This window comes from Dromiciops gliroides, chromosome 5 (assembly GCF_019393635.1).
Source record: "Dromiciops gliroides isolate mDroGli1 chromosome 5, mDroGli1.pri, whole genome shotgun sequence".
NCBI classification, from domain to species: domain Eukaryota; kingdom Metazoa; phylum Chordata; class Mammalia; order Microbiotheria; family Microbiotheriidae; genus Dromiciops; species Dromiciops gliroides.
Genome location: NC_057865.1, coordinates 110,522,986 through 110,546,775, shown reverse-complemented (window position 1 = coordinate 110,546,775; position 23,790 = coordinate 110,522,986). Strand labels below are relative to the sequence as shown.

At 39.3% G+C, this 23,790-nt stretch overlaps 1 protein-coding gene across 1 annotated transcript in view; it reads right to left on the bottom strand.

The window, feature by feature from the left end:
* Positions 1–19,811, bottom strand: part of CNOT4 (CCR4-NOT transcription complex subunit 4) — a 183,177-nt gene extending 163,366 nt beyond the window's left edge. Inside the window, 2 exon segments of the mRNA XM_043967561.1 lie at positions 19,622–19,738; positions 19,794–19,811. Of these exon segments, the coding sequence (XP_043823496.1) occupies positions 19,622–19,738; positions 19,794–19,811 (135 nt within the window).
* Positions 19,812–23,790: the final 3,979 nt, after the last annotated feature.

Here is a 23,790-nt window from a genome sequence, read left to right as displayed (position 1 = left end):
TGCCTATTTTTAATCTATAACCCTAGTATAGTGCTTTGCACATAGGTGCTTAATACTTAATTGAATGAGTAACATGATTATGGGTATATAAACTAAAAAAACTATAGTTAATTGCAATCAAACCACCTTTTGCCAAGCAATCATCCTGTTTTAGAATGGAAAACTTGTATCTCTTCCACCAGTCATTTTTCAGTTTAGTCAAGATAAGAAAAGGGACCTCAACGCAACAAGGCAATCCTTTTACTCTTCCCTAATGACTATCTCACTCATCACAGGGGTTCCTCCTAACTTGTTCTTTTCTTCTTAAATCTACCACCACCACAGTCTTTCTCCTCCCTTCTAAGCAAAATATTTAATACTTTATTTACTTATTCATTCACCTATTTATTTGTTTGTTTATTTAATGCTAATACTTTGAGAGAAGAAGCCCCTTACAAAAACTCCCTCTTCACTCCTATTCTACACCTCAAAATTCCTCATCACCCCCTATCCTCTAAGTGTTTGCTCCAATCTCTGATGGAAAAGGAGGCTCCTTTTCTCAACCAGACCAACCCCATTATTTATACCCTTGACTCCATCCCTTCATCTCCTCAGGTGGCATGCTCCTGCAAGCATCCTTCTCCTCCCTCCTATCTAGCAATCTACAAACACACCCAGCTCTCTCCCTCCTTTGAAAAATAATATCTTTCTTGATCCTACCATCCCATGTGTGTATGTATATAATTCAATTCACTAGGGGCAGCTAGGTGGTGCAGTAGATAAAAGCACTGGCCCTGGAGTCAGGAGGACTTGAGTTCAAATCTAACCTCAGATGCTCGACACTTACTAGCTGTGTGAGCCTGGGCAAGTCACTTAACCCCTACTGCCTCACCAAAAAAAAAAAAAATCTAATTCAATTCACTAAAGATTTATTGAGCACCTATGTGTCAGGCACTGTGCTAAGCACTGGAAATACAAAAAGAGGCAAAAGACAGTCCCTGTCCTCAAGGAGTTTATGATCTAATGAAGGAGACAACCTGCAAACAAATAAACATAAAGCAAGATATAGAGGATTAATTATGAAATAATTAAAAGAGGGAAAGCACTGGAATTAAGAGGGGTTAGGGAAGGCTTCCTGTAGAAGTTAAAGATTTTAGTTGGGACTTAAAGAAAGCCCAGGAGATCAGTAGTTAGGGCAGAGAAGGGAGAGCATTCCAGGCATGAGGGACAGATAAAATGCCTGAAGCCAAGAGATGGTGTGTCTTGTTCATGGAATAGTCAGGAGACCAATGTCACTGAATCAAAAGTGTGTGTGGGAAAGTAAGATCTAAGACTGGAAAGAGGGGCTAGGTTATGAAGGACTTTGAATGTCTGAGTGTTTTGTATTTGCCCCTGGTGGCAATAGGAAGCCAGTGAAATTAATTGGGTAAGGGGGAGTCACATGATCAGATAGGTAGTTTTAGGAAAATCATTTTGGTGGCTAAATGGATAATGAATTGAAGTGGGGAGAGACGAGGCGAGCTGACTCACCAACAGGCTGTTACAGTAATCAACGTGTGAAGTGATGAGGGAACTACACAACAGTGGTAACAGTGTCGGAGTAGAAAGAAGCCTATCTGAGACATGTTGCAAAGGTGAAATCAACAAGTCTTGTCAACAGCTTAGATATGGGGAGTGAGAAATAGTGAGAAATCCAGAGTAACTCCAAGGTTTTGAGCATAGGGGACTAGGAGGATGGTGTTGCCCTCAACAATAATGGGGAAGGTAAGAGATAAGGAGGTTGTTTGAGGGAAAAGATTTTGACATTCTGAATTTATATATACACATATGTACAAATATAAATACATGAGTGTATAAATATAAAAATATGTACATGCATATATACACCTACATATACTGTGTGTGTGTGTGTGTGTGTGTGTGTGTGTGTGTGTGTGTGTGTGTGTTTGGGCACAGCACATCCTACCTTTCACAGTTAAACTCTTAGAAAAATTGTCTACATGTTTACCTCTACTTTCTTTCCTCTCTTTACCCCTTGCAGTCTTGGCTTTTGACCATCATAACTGAAACTATTCTACCCAAAGGTACCAATGATTTTTTAAATTGCCAAATCTGATGACCTTTTCACAATCCATAACCTTCTTGGCATCTTTGCAGCTTTTGACATCATTGACCTCTCCTCCTGAATTCTCATCTTACTAGATTTCTGACATGGCTGCTCAAAGCAATGACTTACCAGTCTCCCAAACCTTCTCAAGTGTCTCCCTTATTGGATCATTTTCTGTGTCCTTCCCCTCTATGTGTGGGGTAAAATACAAGGGTTCTGTCCTGCATCCTTTTTGTTTTCCATCTCTCTACACTCTTACTGTGATCTCATCACGTCTTATGGATTCATTTTACCTCTAGGCAGATGACTCAAATCTATACAGTCTCTGTAGAGTTACAAATCTAAATAAACAAGTGTCTGTTCCTAATTAAATGTACAATATTCAGGGCAGCTAGGTGGCGCAGTGGATAAAGCACTGTCCCTGGATTCAGGAGGACCTGAGTTCAAATCCGACCTCAGACACTTGGCACTTACTAGCTGTGTGACCCTGGGCAAGTCACTTAACCCTCATTGCCCCACCAAAAAATAAAAAAATGTTTTTAAAATGTCCAATATTCATCTCAACCTTAACATATCCAATACAAAATTCATTTTCTTTCCCTTAAATTCTCCCCTCTTCCTAACATATATATGTGTTGAAGACCACCATCCTTTCCCCATCATCCAGGATCCATCTTTGCTTGATTGTTTACACTCCTTCAGCCCCCATAGCCAATCAGTTACCAAGTCTTCTACCTCCTCTTACAAAATCACCGCTCTAGTTCTGGTGCTTATTACCTATCATTTAGACTTTGAGTCTCCTAATTGGTCTCCTCTAACTCCATTTCTCCCCTCTGCATTCCAGACTCTTCCACCTAATGGCTAAAATGATCTCCCTAAAGCAGAAGTCTGATAATGTCACTCCCTGGCTCCAGTGTCTCCCAAATGTCTTTAGGATCAAGATCAAGTTTTCACAATCTGCTCCAGCCTATCTACTGAAGCTTTTTGCACATTCTATTTCCTTCTCTCTGTCCCTCTCCCCCCTCTCTAGTGTGCTTGCACACGTACACATTTTGCAGCACTTGCTCTTTCATATTTCCCTTCTCTGTGTCTTTATATAGGCTGTCATATATGCCTAAAATGCAAACCTTCCTCACTCTTGTTTCCTTAAAGGCTCAGCTCAACTGCCCCCTCCTTCCTAGCCAAAGCTGATCCTGATTCCCCACCTGTTAGGTCACCCTCATCCCCAGAAATTAATTTGAATTTAAATTTTCGTGTTATTCCTTGGCACCCAACAAATTAAATGTAAACTCCTTGAGAACTGAGACGACTGATTTTTTTTGTCTTTGTATCACCACTGAGGCTTAACAGGTTTACTAAATAAATGAATTACACCACCAACTCCTCATTAATCATTAGTAGTATCCTTTGATTATATACCTTTTAATCCTATTCTGAACATCACTCTCTCCCCTTGTTCTCACCTCAACTCTCTCCCTACTTCCAAGATACCCCAAATCATCTTTCTTATGCTTTAAGATCAGGATACTTCTGGGGAAAAGTGTTTAAGGGCTCCTTATTGTCTCCTAAATAGAATTCAACTTCACCTGCTGGTTAGTAAAGATCATCCAAAATGCTAGTCAAGTGACTGATCTACTCTCTTCACCTGCTGAATTCTTGCCCATACGTTAAAATGATACCTCCTCTAAGAAGCCTCCCGATATCTTCCTCCAGCCCTTCTTCAAAGTCAGAAAGAACCTTCCTCATAGCACTTTGTTTTACAAACATTTTTCACTCAGATCTGGAAGAAATCTTAGAGACTATCTAGTCCAACCTCCTTGTTTTATTTAAAAGCTAGTTAACCGAGACCCAGAGAGGTAAAATTACTTAATGATAGAATTTGAACCCAGATCCTGACTCCAAATCAAGTGCCCTTCCCATTCTATTACAGTCATGGGCCTCTTTTATCTTCTTGTTAAACTGTGAATCCACGAAGGCAAGGTCTATTTCTTTACAGAAAGCATTGGAAGACCTGGGTTTGAATTTCTGATGTAGCACTTATTAACTGTGTGATCTTAAACAGTTCATCTAGCATTTCTAGGCCTCATAAAACAAGGGAGCGGAACTAAAAATGCCCGGGAACATCTTCTAACTCTAAAGCTATGGCCCTATGACCCCAGAACCTAGCACATAACTAAGCACACAGTAAGCACCTAATATATCTGCTGAATGCTGAAAGTTCTTAGGAAGACTAACCAAGACTCAGTGCTAATGATCAAACTGTTAAGAAAAGGCTGATTACATAAAAAGGAGAAATATGAATTTATTTTCACATTGTTATTATCTCTAACAAATTAGCAGTTTTTGTAACTTAAACAATTAAAAAAATGAGGACAAGTAATCACAACTACCTCCAAAGCCAACCGTTTCAGCTATACCTTACTCCTTACTACAATAGAGTAGCTGATTTAGCTACATGCCTTCCTCCCCCCTCTGTCCAATTCAATCAACCCCTTAAAATGTCTCTCCACTCCTCAGAAAACAAAGATATTCACCTGGCAACCTCTACTGAAGAGCAGCAAGGTTGCAGAAGGGATAGAGTGGCAAGTCAGGAAGACCTAAATTCATCAAATCTGACATCAGACATTTATTAGCTCTGTGACCCCAGGCAAGTAACTTAATCCTGTTTGCCTCAGTTTCTTCATCTGTAAAATAAGCTAGAGAAGGACATGGCAAACCACTCCAGTATCTCTGCCAAGAAAACCCCAAATGGGGTCACAAAGAGTCAGAAAGGACTGAACAACAAAACCTCCCTTGAAGAATTTGTCAACAAGCAAACTAACGAGTTCCACTCCATATTAACATATCATTTTCACTCCATGTAACTGAACAAGAAAGTTGACCAAACACAACACAGCCTTAGGAGTTGTGAAAGACCAGAGTCTAGAAAACCCCTCGGAGAAATCTTTAAATACCATATCAATAACAACGGAGGCAGGAAATAGGTTAGAGGTGCATCATAACTCACATCTATATTGAGTTTAAGGTTTGCAGAGTTCTTTCCTCACAACATGTGAGGTATGTAATGCAAATGTAATTATCCCTATTTTATAGATGAAAAGATCAGGTGGGAGGTTATGGTGGCCTTGTCCAGGGTTCACAGGACCATAGATAGAAAGGACCTCAGAAGCCATCTAGTCCAACCCCCTCCTAAAGCCTTGACACGTGAGTGACTTAGACTAAATGGCAGAACTATAATTTTAATTCAGTAACCAACACTCTTCCCACTTCATTCTACTGCACTCAATAGATATAGATATCTCCATATTAACTGGGGAGGAAATAGGCTAAACTGAGAGGATGGACCACGGAAATAATTTCTTTAGAGGACTTGTTGGCAGCCTTCCCAAATTTTCCTGATTTCTTAAGCCAAAGTGGGGGGAGGGGGGAGAAGATGCTCTTTGGTCACTTGAAATGTATGTTCTCAGTAGGAGTGATAACAAATATAGCCTGAATTCACAAGGCTTGAGATGAAAATCCAGCCACTGAAAATTTTATGTTTAACCACATAAAGTCTTTTAAATTAGTCCTTTCCACCAAACGCTCATTAAGGCACATATGCCAAAGACAGAATGAAAGATTTTCAGTGACACAGCAGCTGCCATCAGGGGCTCTCAGAAAATTGCAAAGCATGCAAAGCTTTTCTTTGGCACAATCCTACTCCCTTTGGAACCCCTCTCCCACCTCCTACCTCCTGACTCCTCTCTCCACAATAATGTCACACTGTCTTCTGTCAATCCTCCACTCCACCTGGGCCTGCCCTCCTGCTCCAAAAATTACTCTTTTCTTCCTCCTATGCTGCAAATTTCTCCTACATGTTGATCTGATGGAGTCCAAAGGCCTAGATTCCAAACACAACTGTATACCATTGGTCAGGTCACCTAAGAGAGCTCAGTTTCCTCATCCACAGAATAAGAAGATTGCCCTCAACAACCTCCACGGTTCCTTCCAACTCTCAAGGTCCTAATTGTCTGATTTAAGTAATTCATACTATGACATGAAAGAAATTGGTTCCAGTGGAGGGGTGGAGTGAGGAGAGGAAATGATTTTCCAATTTAAAGAGGCTGATTAACCCATGTGAATCTTTAAGTCTCTGAATATGTGTGGAATGCCTATTTATTTTTGTTTTTTTTTTATGCCTATTTATTTTTAATCAGCCCATCATTAAGAATCCAGACATACAAAGAATTGGGGGCAAGAGGGGAGCAGAATATCATTCCATCATTCCCCACTTCCATTTTTGCCTCAGTAAGGTACAAAGGTGCTAGCAAAATAATAAAAAAGTCATGCCTTGGGGGAAAAGCTTGGCTTGGCACAAGAAGCACACTTTATTCCAAAGGATGATAAAATCCTCAACCATAGAGGTCTTCTTATACTTAAAGAGCATTCATTTTTTCTCACCTCTAACAACAATGAAGAATTGGTGAGATCTTTCTCTATAAGGAATGGTGCAAGAAGCAGTATGAAACATCATGAAATCCTAAGCTTATTTTAGGAATAAGCCAACCTCCATCAATAATTATCACACACAAAAAAAGTGGATCCAGTCTTTGTAACCAAAGCCAGAATGTTGACACTTTTAAAACAATCCTGCAAGAAGAATGAAATGGGCTTTTTTCCTACTCCAAAAAACCCTGGAACATATAACTAAATTGGATAAATAAGCAAAAACTAAAAGATATGTCATGGTAAAAGGCTCAAGAAGGTCTTTAGCAAATACTCCAAGAGTAAGAGAAAATATTTTCCATTAAATGTTATATTGTGCAGCATCTTTAATCATTATTATTTAGCTAGCATTGTTTATAACACTTTCAAAAAATAGAAAAGAAAATGAGAAAACTGTTAGAGAAAAATTAAGATGAATTTAATATAAAGCTTTTAAGAACCATACCCGTCTACTTCTCCCTCTTCTGAATTCCTCCAAACATGAAACTTTTGTTCTAAATGTTTAGAAGAAAAATATAAATTATGCTTTATTTCATGTACATGATGTTAAAGAGAAAGAGTTGCACTATATAATTTTCAATAAATAACTTAGCAACATTCACATTTTTTACCAGCTTTAAGATAGCAGTCAATAGAAGTACAAAATTAAATCATTTACAAACTCCCTAATGTAATATAGCAAATGTGTTATATTGAAACTATACTAAATAAATGCAGACAGTTGACTTTTTAAGGGTCAACAAAAAAAAAAGGAAAGGCTTTTTTCATTTCTAAGCAAATAGAGCTCAAAAAAAAAATCTAACCAAAACAAGTATGCATTAGTGTTTAAGGTTTAAAAAAAAAAAACCAAGCACCTTTGGAAAACATAAGTGCATGGAAGAATAAACTGTCATTTCACCATGTCCCAACATCCATCTTCCTGCTGACCTAACCTTATGTCCTCAAGCAATGAGGTGGAGCTAGGAAGATTGAGTCTTATACTTCACTGGGAATTTTCTCTCCACTCGGGCCAATTTAAAATATAAATATTAAGAATATCACAATATGTAGCTGGCTATAAGCTGTTTAAATATACTAAGTCTCCTGGTGTTAATTCCTTTTGAATTATACATATGTAAAGCAGTAAGTGAACTATAAGTTTATCTTAACTTGTGAATGGAGTATTCTATTATTTTTTTAAGCTACTTCTTTCACTTTCAAATTTCCACACACATACCCCCAAAAGAAAAAAATTAAAATTATTTTTATGATACTAATTAATATTTTCTACTGGAATTTTTTTGTGATTGTAAATTGAGCAATCATGTATCATCTCCTTTCTTAAAACTTGCCTCTGAGAAAACAAATAGCAATTTGCTAGCACAAATGAATCTACCACATTTCTCCCATCCCCTAGGCTTGACTTCTGTCTTATCTTTCATTCCCTAGATCCAACCAACCAGTAAATTCTGTAACAGTAACTGACCTTTACAGAGTATTTTAAAAGTCAGTCTTATATACATTTCACTTGATCTTCACAACTACCACTGAGGTCCTACAGATCTATAAGAATCCAGAAAATACTATGTTACAGTACTATTGATAATATTCCTATTTTACAGATAAGGAAACAGTGTGAGAAGTGATTTACAGACCTAGTCAATGTGGCAATATTCAAACCCAGGTTTTCCTAGATCTACCCAGCATTCACTCTATGGCAGCCTGAGAGTCAGTCCCTCAGGATTTCTTCCCAGTGTCTCAAATTCATGCCTTTATCTCCATTATTACTGTCCCTGCCTTAGTCCAGTGCTTTGTATATCACATCATGCTTCTAGTCCCATCCCCTACACTTCCATCAAATTACTTCAATGGATTTGTGATTTTATCAATGTGGGCATTCTCTCCAACCATGCTGACTGCAGCCCCCATCCATGTCCATCTATCTTCTACAATTCTGGCCATGTCCTCCCTTAAGGTCACCAAAGTGGGTTCACTTAGCATGCTAGGGATCTTTAATCAGATCTTTTGACACTGCATGGATACCAATGCAGCACATAAGCAATCAATTACTCCTTAAGGTCCTTACAAGACCAGCCTCCATTTTTTCCTCCAAAAAAATTTCTCTGATGGCAAATTTTACTCCAGAAGTTCCAAATACTTCTGGTCTCTAGGTCCCTTTTATAATGAAAATGACTGAGGATTCCCCCAAAGAGCTTTCTTTTTATGTGGGTTTTATTTACATTTACTCTATGAGAAATAATGGCATCTTAATGGTATTATTAAAATAGTTTTGACATTGAGGACCCCCTAGAAGGATCCTGGTGAGGCCCAAAGGTCTCCAGACCATACGTTGAGAACTTTTGCTTGATTCAATTTCTCCAGAGCAATTCCCCAAGGGATAGTATACCACACTGCCTATCAGGAAGAACTGGGCCAAAGTCTGTTTCTGGCACATATGAAAGTTGCCAGTCGGCTTTAGTGGAAAGAGTTTACAAGCTGGGAGTTCCCTACACTGAGGAAATCAGAAGTGAAGACTCCAAAACAAATGATGCAGATTGTTTGGATTCACCGTGCACCTCTCCACTGACCTTTGAGTGATCTTAATTTCAGGGCTTTGGGGGCAGCTAGGTAACGCAGTGGATAGAGCACCAGCCCTGAAGTCAGGAGGACCTGAGTTCAAATTTGACCTCAGACCCTTGACACTTACTAGCTGTGTGACCTTGGGTAAGTCACTTAACCCCAACTGCCTCACCGAAAGAAAAAATTTCAGGGCTTTGAAGACTGATTCCAAGATTTGTAGCCATATAGCCATTGTTGTTAAGAAGATGGACTTGTTTCAGAGCTTGAGATTATTTGAAGAACTGCAACTTCCCAAAGACAATCTTGCCCGCTTTCCTTTTGGTCCTGAGCCCAATTCGTTGTGCATTTGTAGCACAAGATAATATGCTGATGGACCTCCTCTACTGGTTGTCTAACTCAATAGTTTATCATAATCTGGACAATAGGAATTCTTCATCTACTTGTTTGTCCAGTGTAGATAAATAGGCCCAATTCTGAGTCACTATGAATCTCACTTATTTAGTAGGTTCTGCAATGTTCCCAAGCTTGATGCAACAAATGTCATTCACAAAAAAGAGAGAATGTTGAGAACTTCACCAAATAAGGAAATCCCTCACTTATGCTGGTCATCAGATTACTTTTCTTACTAATGTTATAACGGCACTCTTCCTGCTCAATAACTTGCAATGGCTCCCTATTGTCTATCATATCAAATCATGACTCCTACTTTCTCCTCCCAGAACTGGCCCCCTCAGTCACTCCTTTTCTCTCATGTTGACTTGTTATTGTTCAGTTGTTTGTTAGTCATGTCTGATTCTTCATGTCCCTATGTAGGATTTTCTTGGCATAGATACCATAATGGTTTGCCATTTCCTTCTCCTATTCATTTTACAGAAATGAGGAACTTGAGGTAAAAAAGGGTTACTTGACTTGCCCAGGTTTACAAAGGTGTTAGGTATCTGAGGTCAGATTTGAACCCAGGAAGATGAGCCTTCCTGACTCCTGGGCTGGTGCTCTATCCAATGGGTCACCCAGCTGCAATTTGTTGTTACGAAGTCGTGTTTGACTCTTCATGACCCATTTGGAGTTTTCTTTGATAAGATGCTGAAGTGGTTTGTCATTTCCTTCTCCAGCTCATTTTACAGATGAGGAACTGAGGCAAATAGGGTTAAATGACTTGCTTAGGGTCACACAACTAGTAAGTATCTGAGGCTGGATTTTAACTCAGGTCTTCCTGATTCCAGGCCTGGTGCTTTATCCACTGCATCAGCCCACTGCCCAGTCTTATGTTGAATGTCTCCCCAAATACTGGTTTTACTTAACAAATCCTATAAACATGTCTAAATGTCCCTCATTCTTTACAAAACATTTTTTTTTTCCACTTGAATCTGCCATTACCTTAGTATCCTAATAGCTCTTTCACTACCAATATCTTGGTATTATCTACTCGTACTCCCTCCACTTCTTTATAACCTTTTGAGAGTAGTTTCAGTAGAGTCATGGGATTAAGAGAAAGAAGTAGGGACAGCTAAGTGGCTCAGTGGATAAAGCACCGGCCCTGGATTCAGGAGGACCTGAGTTCAAATCCAGCCTCAGACTCTTGACACTTACTGGCTGTGTGACCCTGGGCAAGTCACTTGACCGAGAAAGAAGTAGGAGGTGCTGTTCATGACCCCATTTGGGGTTTTCTCGGCAAAGATACTGTACCACTATACCACCTAGCTATAGGTGTTAAAGGATCTTAAATACTAAATCCAATGACCTTTTCTCAGTGCACATCTCCTTTACTTCTCAGTTTTCTAATTAGAAATATCTTCCTAGACATTCTCTCCTCCCCTGGTTTACATGACACAGTTTTCTCCTGGTCTTCCTGCCTATCTGATAGTTCCTTCTCAATATCCTTAGGTATATCATCTAGCCCCTCATATTTAAGTATGGGAGTTCTATAAGTCTCTATCCTTAGACTCCTCCCATTCTGAATCTTATCCCTTGGGTGATCTCATCTGCTCCAGTTGACTATCTCTATGCAATTAACTCCCATTTTTCTCAATCTAATATACCATCTTAACTCCAGTACTCCATCACCAAGGGCAACGCTGGATATTTCCATATGGCTATCCCTTTGACATTTCAAACGTATTATCTTCTTCCATTGAACTCTGCCCACCTCCAAATTCCTCTATTTCTACAAAGGTTGCCACCATCTGTCTAGTCATCAAGATTCATAACTTCAGTCAGTCTTGACTCTTCCCTTCTGTCTTCTCAGGCTATATAGAATGCGGGACAGAACGCTGGGAGACCTGGGTTCACACTGCACATCCAACCCTTGCTAGCTGTATAACCCTGAATAAGTCACTTAACTTCTCTCATCTGTAAATAACACCTACATGTCAGGGTTAGTGGGAGATTCAAATGAGATATTGTTTCAAACTTTAAAGTGCTATATGAATGTCAGATGCTGCTGAAGCTACTCCTCCCCTGCAGAGCCCATCAAGGGCTATCAGCTCCACCTCCCCAACATCTCTCTTATCTATCCCCTCTTCATTCAGATGGCCATTGCTCTAGTTCAGGCCTTCATCAGCCCTCACCTAGACTATTGCAACAGCCCATAACTGCTTTTCTTGTTTCTCATCTCTAATACATCTTCCAGAAAATAGCTGAAATAATCTTCACAAGTCACAGGTCTGATCATATTCTCTTGCTCAAAAACTTTTAATAGTTTCCTATGATCTTTATAATAAACTGCTCATTATCTCATGGGAGCTTCAGTACAATTCTGTGAGGCAAGTACAATTTTATCTGCATTTTAAAGGTGAAGACACTGAGGCAGAGAGGCTACTTGGCTTGTCCATGGTCATACAACAAGTATATGTCTGAGGCAAGACTGGAACTCAGTTCTTCCTGATTCTACATTTAACACATGCACCATGCCACCTTGTTGACTCAGAAGAAACTACCAAATAAATAAACAAAAACATAAAAAAATAATAAACTGCTCAGCCTAGTTCTTAAGGCCTTATCATCTGGTACCAATCTAACATTTCATATTGTTTCCTTTCATGAACCCAAATTCCACCCCAATTGCACTACAAAACCTTCCAAGAATCTGGAAATTCCATCTCTTACCTTCATGAATTCAAACAAGCTATCCTCCCTCAAGTAGAATGCATATCTTCTCATCTCCAAGCCTAAAGTTTCTTATCTTCTTTCAAAGCTCACCTCAAATATTACCTCCTGAAGGAAACCTTCCTGATTGCCCAATTTAGCATCCTTTCACTCTTAAATAACTTTATATTGACATCTGCATCTCAAGTATGCATCTTTCCACACCAAGCCAAGTAGAATACCAATTCTTTGATGACAGGAATTGGCTCCTTCATATTTGCATTTGCACTCCCCATACCTAAAACAGTACCTTCCACACAGAGGGGACTTAATGATGAATTTAATTGAAAGCAATAACTCTCTATGATATAGTCTGATTTTTCTTTACAAAGTATTCTTCCATAACTCCTCCAAATCAACCATTCTAGTCAAACAAATCTCTTATCTACTCACACCAAGCTTGTTCCCACCTATATGCATTTGCTCAAGCTAGAATTCCCCAGGCTTGGGATGTCCTTATTATCTAAATTCTCTCCATTCAAGTTTCACACTCACCAGGAAGCCTTCCCCACCTACTCAAGCCCAACATTATTCTCCCTCTTTCCAATCCTCTACAGCATTCTGTATGCTTAAAATGCATAATATGGAGTAACTTGTATTTACATATTATTTTATGTATTAAAAAGGCTTCTCAAATGGATCAGAAGCTCCTCCTAGAAGGGTCTATTTTACAAAAAACTTCTGCAACCCCCTCGACATCTTACAAAATACAATAAAGTCTTGACTACAACTATTAATATCACTTCAATGGACCTATAATCCCATCAATGCAGGTAACCCCCTCTAAGGAAGTAAATGAAACACTACCCCTTACTCTCTTATTCTGTGCTATTCTTGTCTATATCACCCAATAAATCCTCCACAAAGGGTCCACCCAACTGGGAGATTCTCACTAGGTCCCTTGACACTCCCTGTCCATATTTATCCATAATGAAAGTTCAATGTCACACCTCAGAAGTTTCTTTACTTCACAATCAAGGAGAAAAACAAAACGGTTTGCAAATATATCCACTCCAAATGAATACCTTAGCCCTTGTGCTTAAGTTTTCTAAATTTTTTTCCAGAGTTCATGGTGGTATGGTAGTCCAAGGCTACTTCAGCTAAAAATTAGCAAAAATAAAAAATAAGTTAAAGACAGAAAAATTAAAATGCAGGTGGCAGAAAATGTGGTACTACCAAAAGTAGCTTCATAGGATTATAGAGTTTGAGGGATCTAAAAGATCAGGTTGTAAAATCCTCTAAATTCCAAAGGAGGAAATTGAAGCCTTAAGGGGCTAAATGATTTGCCCAAGGCTGCATGGATAGTAAAAGGATCAGGAATTTGAACCCAGGGCCCTAGACTCGAAGTCCAGAGTCCTTTCCACCATGTCTTGCTGACTTGTCACTCCCAAACTCAAACTCTAGTGGCTCCTTTTTTCCAGGATCAAATACAAAAATTTTTGTTTGTTGTCCAAAACCCTTCATAAACTAGCTTCCCAGCAACTACTTTTCCAATCTTTTTAATACCTTACAGCCCCCACCACATCACATCGGGTACTCTGAGACCCAGTGACACTGGCCTCCTTGATGTTCCTTGAATGAGACTACCTCTCTCAGCTCCAGGCATTTTCTCTGGCTGCCTCTATACCTAGAGTTGGCCCTACTCATCTTTTCTTCCCGGCCTCCCTAGCCTCCTTCAAGTATCAGCTAAAAACCTAATGCCTTTCGTCTGTATCCTGTATGCAGTTTCTTTGTACATATCTGTTGCTTGCTGTCTCCCTCATTAGAGTGAGCTCCCCAAGGGCAAGGACCATCTTTTGCCTTTGATTCCCCAGGGTTTAGCACAGTACCTGAAACACAGCAAGGACTTAATAAAAGCTTACTATTTTATCATTTTCATTTATTCCAGGCCCCACAATTCTTGTTATAATAAAAAAATACAAGAAATCCAAACTCAATTGGTAGAAAGTGAAGGAGAAAGGAAAAAGCGGAACTGATAACTAAAATCAGCCAGTGACCTGGATTCCACATTGTAATGCCACTAAGTTCACTCAATAGTATAGAGTGAATGTTTAGTATAGCAAATATCCAAAATTGGCACTTCCTTTTATTCCAAGAATTTTTTTTAAGTGCTTAGGAAATTTCAGATATTTGGCACAAAGGCAAAGTGTCTACTTGTTGCAGTTTAAGGAAATAGTCCATTCCTTTGATATTTTAGTTAAGTTATTTTACGAAATGATCACTACTTTCTTCAAAAAATTAGCCCAGCACACTTATTTTCTGATTCAAGTAACATTTTTTAAAAATCTCATTACTTTTTGCTTTTTCTTAATAGAAAAGAAGAACTTTTTTTCATTTCAAAACTGAATTCATGGGCTAATACAAGTTTAAAAAATTTTTTTCCTTTGCAGTCCACCTTTTACTAAACACTCAAGATCAACAAGCATTTTAATAAATGCTTTTTAAAATAAATGCATTTAATAATGTCCAACTATATATATCTATATCTATATATGCCAGGCACTATGCTAGGCTGTAAGGATACAAAGACAAAAATGAATCCATTCTCACTTTCAAGGAGCTTGAGCTATCATGACTAAAGAGAAGACTTGCTTCCAAATTATTGCTCTCTCTAAAAAGGCAAGGCTTCACTCTCATCAATACAAGATACAGAAGATACAAAACACCATGACCACTACTAGTCATCTAATGCACTTATATGAATTCTATAAGTTATTAATTTTTAATGTTTTTTAAAGGAAAAATAGCTCAACCTAATGACCATAAAGTCACCTTCAAAAGTAAGCTGCCTACACAAACAATTCTAAACTGATGCTAAAAAGATATTATATTCTCCTCATACCCCCAAAAAGTTTTCTTAACCAGGTAAACTAACTGGGCTTTTCTTTTTTTGGTTGCAAAAAAATTCACCAGTGATAAATGATTTCCCCAGAGAAAAAGCTCCCACAAGAAGTACCAGTGTTTAAACAATATTTTCTTTTTATGATTTCCATTTTGAACCTCTTCTTTTCTGCCCCCCTCCAAAAAAAGGCCACTTTGAAAAAGGAATGTCTGTCAAGATCTGTTTCAATCTACTACAGGTGCAAAAACTACCATCAGTTCATCACTTTGTAAGAAACCACCTAAAAGTGCACATTATAACAAAATTAAAGGCCTTAAACTTTTGAACAAAGTTCATTTCAGAAACCTATGAAACTGCTGTATAAATCAATATGCTTAAGAGTAACATGCTTGTAAGCCTTTACAATTTTTTTGCATTTTTTTACAAATTAAAAAAAAAAGGAACAGAAGATAAAGGGCCACCATGATAATCTTACATAAAGATAAAAGAATCAAACCCATTCCTAAGTTTTATAAAATTAATATGGGGGGGGGGGCCCCCGGCTAGGTGGCGCAGTGGATAGAGCACCGGCCCTGGAGTCAGGAGGACCTGAGTTCAAATCCAGCCTCAGACACTTAACACTTACTAGCTGTGTGACCCTGGGCAAGTCACTTAACCCCAATTGCCTCGCTAAAAAAAAAAAAAATTAAAATGGGGATTTGCACACAAATTTTTCCAAACATTACTGGGTTCTCATAATTTTTACAATTTTAGAATGTTAACTAGACTTTTTCCAGTACAGGTCTTCCTGCATGGTAAAAAGCATTTGAGTCTTGCCTAGAAGAAATCCTTTGGACAAATTATATAGTGCATTTGAGTTATGATGTTTAAGGAACAGTAGAAATATCCATGTAACCCAATTCCCTACATTCACTGATCTTTAATTGCTGAAGTTGGATCCTGTCACTTTCCTCCCAAAAAGTCCAGAAGGGACTATTTACTGATAAAAGCTAATTGAATCTTATGCAGAATCTGAAGTCAAGTTCTTGGCTTGTGAAAAATCACCTTAACCTAATGGTTTCTTTTTTTAAATTGTGAAAATGAATTTCAGTAACTTTAAATCAGTGCAACAAACATAGCCACATAAAACTGCACTCCTAAAAACAGCTGGCATTTTATGTATCCCTTTATGTCTGGAAATATTTATATTTTTTCATCTAAGCCTCACCAAAACTCTGTGGGGCAGGAGATATCAGCACCAGATTAGGGATGAAGAAACTAAACTTGAAAAAGTTTAAGTGACTTGCCCATGATTGTATAACTAGTGTCAAAAAGTTACAACCCAGTGCCTCCTCATTGAGATTAGGGCTCTTTTCCACTGTGATGTTCTATCTATTTATCTATTCGTTACAAAATGATGCTTTTCATTCTTTTAAAAGTGTCATTTTGGGGGGCAAGGGGAGGATGGGGAAAAATGCCTTTAAAAAAACTAAATTACCTGCATTCCCTGCACCTGTACTAAGAAGCTAACCACCACCAATAAAAACTCATAAGACTTTTTTCCATATCAAAATTTTCCCATTTAGATAGTTCACTATTAAGCAATTACCTACTTCTTTTACACAAAAATGCTTGTATGTTACCACCAGTACAACCATTCTAATTTGGTTTACAAACTTCTGAAATTAAAGATTATAAAAGAGCAATTTCATTTTCCTATACGTTCCACTATGAAACTGTATTTGTCTCAACCTCCAGAGCTAAAAGTTTTAGTTGTAGACACTATGTAAACCTAAATATTTTAACTAGCCTACGTTATTTATGTTTATCGAACAACTTTCTTTTGAAATAATCTATCCATCTCAAGAATAGAACTAGTAAGAATTCCTGCACTGACAGAACATGCCCCAACTGTTCAAAGAAAACCATGACAAATATGAAGCTATAATGCCTGAAAATAAACTATATGACAATGTTTTAGAAATCTAATTTACTATTCTCTAGCAAAATGAGATATTACAGTCCTTAGCTATCCAAAAGAAACACTTCAAATGTAGAACGCTAAAATTAAGAATTTGTATATTTATAGGCAAGAAAAACAAAGTGGAGGGAAGATAATCTATCACTGAATTCTGAAAGAATATAGTTAATGGAGAATCAAAAGGGAAAGCCTTTAAAAAGAAACTGGCCAAATTACTGTGCACCTCTTGCCATGCAAAAGTAGTATTCTCTAGAAGAAACTACTTGCATTTCAGTCAAGCTTGACTGACAAATATTTTTAAACCTGTGTATAAGGTTTGTTTGTGAACTGGAAAGCTTTTCCATTACAATGTCAGGAAGAAATGGGGTGCAAACAATATACCTGACTTCCAATACCAATGATCAATTCTATTACCATAACCCCACCCCAAAACTAATCATTATTTCAAGGAAACTGCAGGCTATAATGGTTTCTCCATTAACTTTCATCAGTACTTTAATAATAGAGTGGAGACAAATTAAGACCCAGAGGGGTGAAAAAGAAAAAAGAGGTTAAGGAAAAGAATTAGACAGTCTAACTTTTGACTTCATATTTGCCACAACAGCCACAGCTCAGAATGTTGTGATTAAAAATTAAATCCACACCAACCTCAGGCAGAGATTTGGATATGAACCAAACTTACTGGGTGTTTGTGAACTACTTTTTTAAAGTAAAAGATATACTTATTGATGGACATCATACCTTCCAACCCATTTGCTAAGGATTATCTTAACTATAAAAGATCACATCACAGACTAATTTGCTTTTCTGTTAATTCTCTATGATTACAGCAAACTTATCTAAAATGCTAAGTTCTTATGTTATTTTTTATTTTCCATTTCTGTTTTTCTAAAAGCACTTTCATGGGAACTAACTACACTCCCTCCAATCTGTCCTTTTCACTGTCAGTTTCAATGACAGTGCCACCAGCACCACGCATGGATACAGTTTTATCATTTCTCTTAACCTAGTCCCATTGTCAGATTAAAAACAAACGAAATAAACAAATCTCTGTTCAAGTTTGTTTTTTGAGAAAAAGTATTCTGTTCAGACAACTTCCATATTGGAAGTTAAAAAAGAAAAGACTTGTTATTAATTCCCTCAAGATACAACTACTAACCAAATTTAAACTACAGAGAAAATTTCCATCCAAATCCTAAGTGAACTAGATAAGTGACAAATCAAACCATATTTCCAGTCGAGTCACCTAGTCAGCTGTCAATTATGGAAGGGAACAGAGGCATGGAAAAAACCCAAAGTAGTAATCCAAAAATCATTTATATTTAGCTTTGCAATCAATGCTTGTGTGTGCCAAAGTTACCTTCTTCTATATCATTTGGGGGTAATATTGTGAATAATTTACATAACCTAAGCATATACCAAGTGGTTGAAGGAGAGGCAAATCAGAAGCATAGCACATAGGACATCAGTCAAAAATGAAAAGATTTGTCAGAGACTGGTAAAAGCAGCTAATGCACACATGGATAACTGAAAGTAAAATGACAAGATTGCTTTACTTAATTAAAAATTTGAGCAATCTGCTTAAAATTTCCCAAAGTGGTATTTCTTGCTTACACTGTCATTCAAATCCCTAATTCTTTTACTTTCTTAACGTTCCAGTAAGCATGACCAAACACCGGGCATCCTCCCTTCAGGAACTAAAGATATCAAGACTTTGACTAAAGAAATAGGGGGAAATAAGAGCAGCCGGGTTATAGAGAAAAGAGGTGGGAGAGGTGACTGAACAGCAGCTTTAAGACAATTAAGAAACTAGATTAAAATTAAATTAGCGCTCAAAGGGTAGGATGGGCCAGGATAGGAGTCTAAGAAAGGTGGTAAATGGGCAGCAGCAGCAGCAGCAGTTATCCCGGGGCAGGTGTACCAGTGTGTTGGTTGAAAGCAGCAGCTCCAGGACGTCAGCAGAAGGGGTAAGGGGGTCCATGTCCGGAGTAAAGGCAATGGGGAAGATAACAAGTAGCAGCCCTGGCCGTGAAATTAATGTGCAGCAAGCAATAGGAGTGAGAGTGGAGATGATGTTAGTTGCGGGGATGGAGGCGCGAGGGCTCTGGGGAAGGGCTAAGACCAAAGACATAGGGAGTTTGGGAAAACATGCAGTATCAGCCCCTAGTCTTCTGTCCCAAAAAGAAGGCAGGGGAAAAGGGGGGGGAGGGAGGAGCTACACAAGCTCCCCCGTGGAAGAGGCTTTCGAAGGAGGCTCCAGCTCGCCCCAGCCTCCTCCTCTTGCTGCTGCTGCTGCTGCTGCCTCTGCTACTGCCGCCGCCGCCTCGCTCCCTTTTCCTGGTGGCGGCTGCTGAACCGAAGGGGGAGGAAGAGAAGGAGGAGGAGGAGGAAGACGAGGAGGAGGAGGGTGAAGAAGAGGCAGGGGGTGGGGTATGTGTTGGGGGGTGGGGGGGCGGTGCGGCCTGCACAGTCCCCGCGAAGCCTCCGCGCTCTCGTAGCCGGCCAGCCTCCGGCTCCCTGTAAGCCCAGCCCCGCAGACACTCACCCGCCTTCCGCACCTCGCTTTCTCCTCCTCCCGAGCCCACGGGCTGGCGCGTCCTCGCAAGCGACTGCTGAGCGGCTGCCGGGGGAGGCCTCGTCGGGACCGGGCCGGATGGCTCCTCTAAGTCCGACCTTTATGGCTGAGAGGGGGACTCTCGGCTTTCCGTGGGTTCCACAGCCAGACGGGCCACCATCTTACATTAGGGTAAGACTGCTCCGGCCTCTCTTGCGCAGGCGCACACGGACCCAGCCAGGAAGGGGGGGAGGGGGGAACCGCGGGAGGAGAAGGAGGTGGCTCCGACTCGTCTCGCTGCACGCTGGGAGTTGTAGTGTTTCCGAAGCAACCGCCCAGTTGCAAGTCGGGAATTGAAGTTCCCCTCCCTCTCTTCTTTTCCTTCTTGGGAGGGAGAGCGGGTGGAGTGGTGGGTAGATCTCACGTGGCTTCCTAAACTGCTGACTGCTCTGGCCCTTCGCTACCCTCCCCGCGAGCGTGTAGCGCTCCGGTGTCATTTGATTGTGGTTTTTCGTTACTGCTGTGTTTTCTCCCCCTGTTTGCTGAAATGCAGCGATCAAGGTTGCCCGTGGCATCACAGAGCATGTTGCTAAGATTGGGAGAAGAGATAACCTCTCCGGCTCTTTTACCCAAGAAAATCGGAGGATTAAGGGATAAACCGAGACCGAATGAGAAGCTAACATTAGAAACCGAGCACTAAGGGTGGTCTATGATGCCAGGTCCCACCTAAGCAGGATTACCTCTGGAGCTAGGTTTATTGTGCACGGAGGGTGGGTGAATATATAGTAACAGTTAAAAGATCTGTCTCCCCCTTTACACCTAAGCTATAAGCCAATGTTACCTCATTGTTATCGATAGTGACAAAATGCAAAGCGTTCTCATTCGGTTTTTACCGGATCTTACAAGAAAAGCTAGCTGCACATGCCGAAATGTGTGAGTTGATGTGCAAGCACACGAGAGTTTACTTAGGGGTGGAGGACCCGCCGGGGTCCAGACAGTGCTTCTGGTCAAACTATTGCCACTTCGCTCTTTTTGCTCATCTTTTTCCCTCTCCCCACTATCTGACCATGAAGCTGCAAAAATAGGTCGTCCCGTAAAAGCCCTCACGACTAAAAAGAAAAAAAATTCAGTTCAAAGCCCCTACCGTTTATGACTTCCAGCACCCTAAAACGAAGGTTCAGCAGCCTCTTCTTCTTGCCCTTGTGATACTAGATATGGGTCGGGTGGTAAAGCAATAGTTTCAAGTTCCAAACCAGCTTCCGCCTAGACTACTCTTGCCGGCTCTCTCAGGCTCCCCCTTCTGTAAATAGAAGTGACGCTACTTTGACAGGTCCGCGAAGGCTGAAATTGTCAGGTTTTTCCCCCTCCCGTTCCCAACAACAACAACAAAAGAACCACAGAATTATAAAATTTCAGAGACAGAAGAGATATTTAGGGATACTTTAATCCTACCTCTTCTCTTTACAGGTGGGCAAACTGCGAGTCAATTACGTCCCCCAAAAAAGAATGGTTCCATCGTTATGAGAATAAATGAGAAAAAGTTCTATGAAAAGTTGGACAGAGCTTCCGTAAGAAGGTATACAAAGTGTAAGATATAATTAGTAGATGCACAATAAATACTTGTTGACTGATGCAATGTTTGGAAAGAACTTTGAAAGTTTTTATTTTTTTAAGTATATATGCTAAAGTTGTGTAGTGTTAGTGGTTAACGTACCAATTTCTTAATTACCACAAAATGAGTTGCGTGTTGAAAGAACATCCTCCTTTAACATTCAACCTATTAACCTTTTTGCTTCAACTAATAGAATAAGAGAAATGTGCTGGTGACATTTCTACCAAGTGAAATCGTCCAGCCCACCCATCACCAATTTGACAAGCGCTGAGGCTATAAAAATGAGGGTGGGGGTGGGGGTGGGGGAAGCAGTCCTTTCTTTTCAAGTTACCTTCCCTGATTTCCCCTGCCAAAAGTGAGCTTTCTCTACTTGGAATTCTCAAGGCACTTTATATTTCATGCATTTTCACACTCTACTTTTTTCCAAAAAAAATCTGTGCTTTTGTTAGTGGAGGGAACGCCCTTGAGGAGAATCCTTCGACTAATTAGATCAAATGAAGGTTAGCAGCTGTTCTGCCACGTAGAACCTTAGAAAGTTCCGGGGGAGGGGGAGGTGGGGGCGCTGTGAAGGTAAATATCCTGTTTGAGATCACAAGGAGAGGAGGAGTCAGGTCCAGGTCAGGACTTGAATCCAGGGCTCGCAGACTTCGACACTGCTTATGTTTTATTACATGTGTATATAAATGTCTCCTTGTCATCCAAGAGAATAAACTCTATTTGGAAAATGAGACATGGTCAAAGTACCAACAGGTAGGTACCTGACTTATTCCATCCTTTTACAGTATAACAAAGCCCATAGAGAACAAGCCCTGGCTTTTATGTATCTATTTCTCCTACTCAAGAGCTAGCACCTTTCTTTTGCCCAGAGAGTACTCAACCGTTTATTGAATTAAAATTCTCTTTTCTTTCCTCTTCTCCTGCTCCATTTTCCTCTCCTTTCTCTCCTTATCACCTTGTCTTAGTCCTATCAGTGGCAACCACAGGTAATACTAGCTCTGCCAACAAGATTGCATGCAACATTCTATAAAGTCAAAGGTAAAAAGGAATTATCCATCTTAATAATGCAAAGACTGTGGTGCCCTTTCAGAGTTCTGTTTTGCTGGCATATTATAGATGCACAATAAATATTTACTGTACTACTCAAAGGAGTGCACCATTAAAATAGGAAAGTGCTCAGGGCCTCCTCCTGCTAGATCATAATAAGTAAGTTTTGTCTTACCTAAGATATAATTAGTCATTTCAAAGGACCCTAGCAGTTCTAAATACTGTTGCTGTAGGGATTGGAGGAGAAGCATTGAAATTTAAAGGAAATGCTGATATGAGAAGGGAAGGGATCAGAAGGCACAAATTAAAGTTAGGATCATAATTTTATGTCTCTATTCATTAGCCACCTCCAAAACTGGGTGGGGGAGGAGGAGAGGTTTATAGTGTACATTAATTTCAAGAATGGTAAAAGTATATAAATATAAGTTGGTTAGAATACATATTTTTATTCATTAAATATTTCCTATTCTCCGAGACGCCAATGTATCTGTGACTAGGACATGAGTTCTTTCCCCAGGGCACTGATCATGATCAACACCCATCTTCTGTGACTCTTCTCCATGCCTTCCATTCATGAAATAAGCATATTTATCATTATTTAAAAACAAAAATGTCATCATGATAAAGACTAAAACATCTAATAAATTGTACTTAATAGAACAGTATAATCATTAGAAACATCAGCCTGGAATGGAACTTAAGAAATATCTAAATCAGAAGTTCTTAACTGGGGTCTGTGAACTTTGCTTTTAATACTTTGATAATTGTATTTCAATATAATTGGTTTCTTGTGTAATACTATATATTTTATTTTATTCATCTAAAAACATTATAAGCTGCCCAAAGGGTCAATGCTACCACAAAAAAAAAAGGTTCAGAACCCCTAGTATAAATGATCAAGAACAGGTCTTATCTGTTCTCTTGCTAATCTCCAGAGAGGAATTCCAAGCCCATCAACTTTACAATAAAAATGTTCCTTTTAATAGTCAACAAGATTGCTTCGCCTTCCTCCACTCTTGTTTATGTGTTTGCTTGTTTGTTTTGCCCTTGTTTGATCTTCCATCTACATGGGGAAAAAATACTATCTGAGGTCCCCTTCCAATTCTCCCTTTCTTCATAGAATGTCATACAGGATGGTATTCTCATTGATGAAAAAAAGAACATAGGATTTAAATCCAGCAAAACCCAACAGATCCAATAAAATACAATCTCCTTGATAGCAGGGATTGATTGATTTTTGTCTCTGTATTCCCAGTGCCTAGCTCAGTACCTTGCATATAAAAGGTATTCAGGAGCTGATCTTTACTGTTAGAAAGCATTTCCTCATTGGAAGTTTCCTATACCAATGAAATCACAATTCCTATTAAAAATGTATGAACTAAATGATATCCTTTAGGCACATCATGGATGTTCATGGGACCAATGAGGGGATTTTTCTTTGCCATCTATTATTGTCCTTGTGTTTACTCCCCATTTTTTTTCTTGTCTGCCATTGAATAAGGTA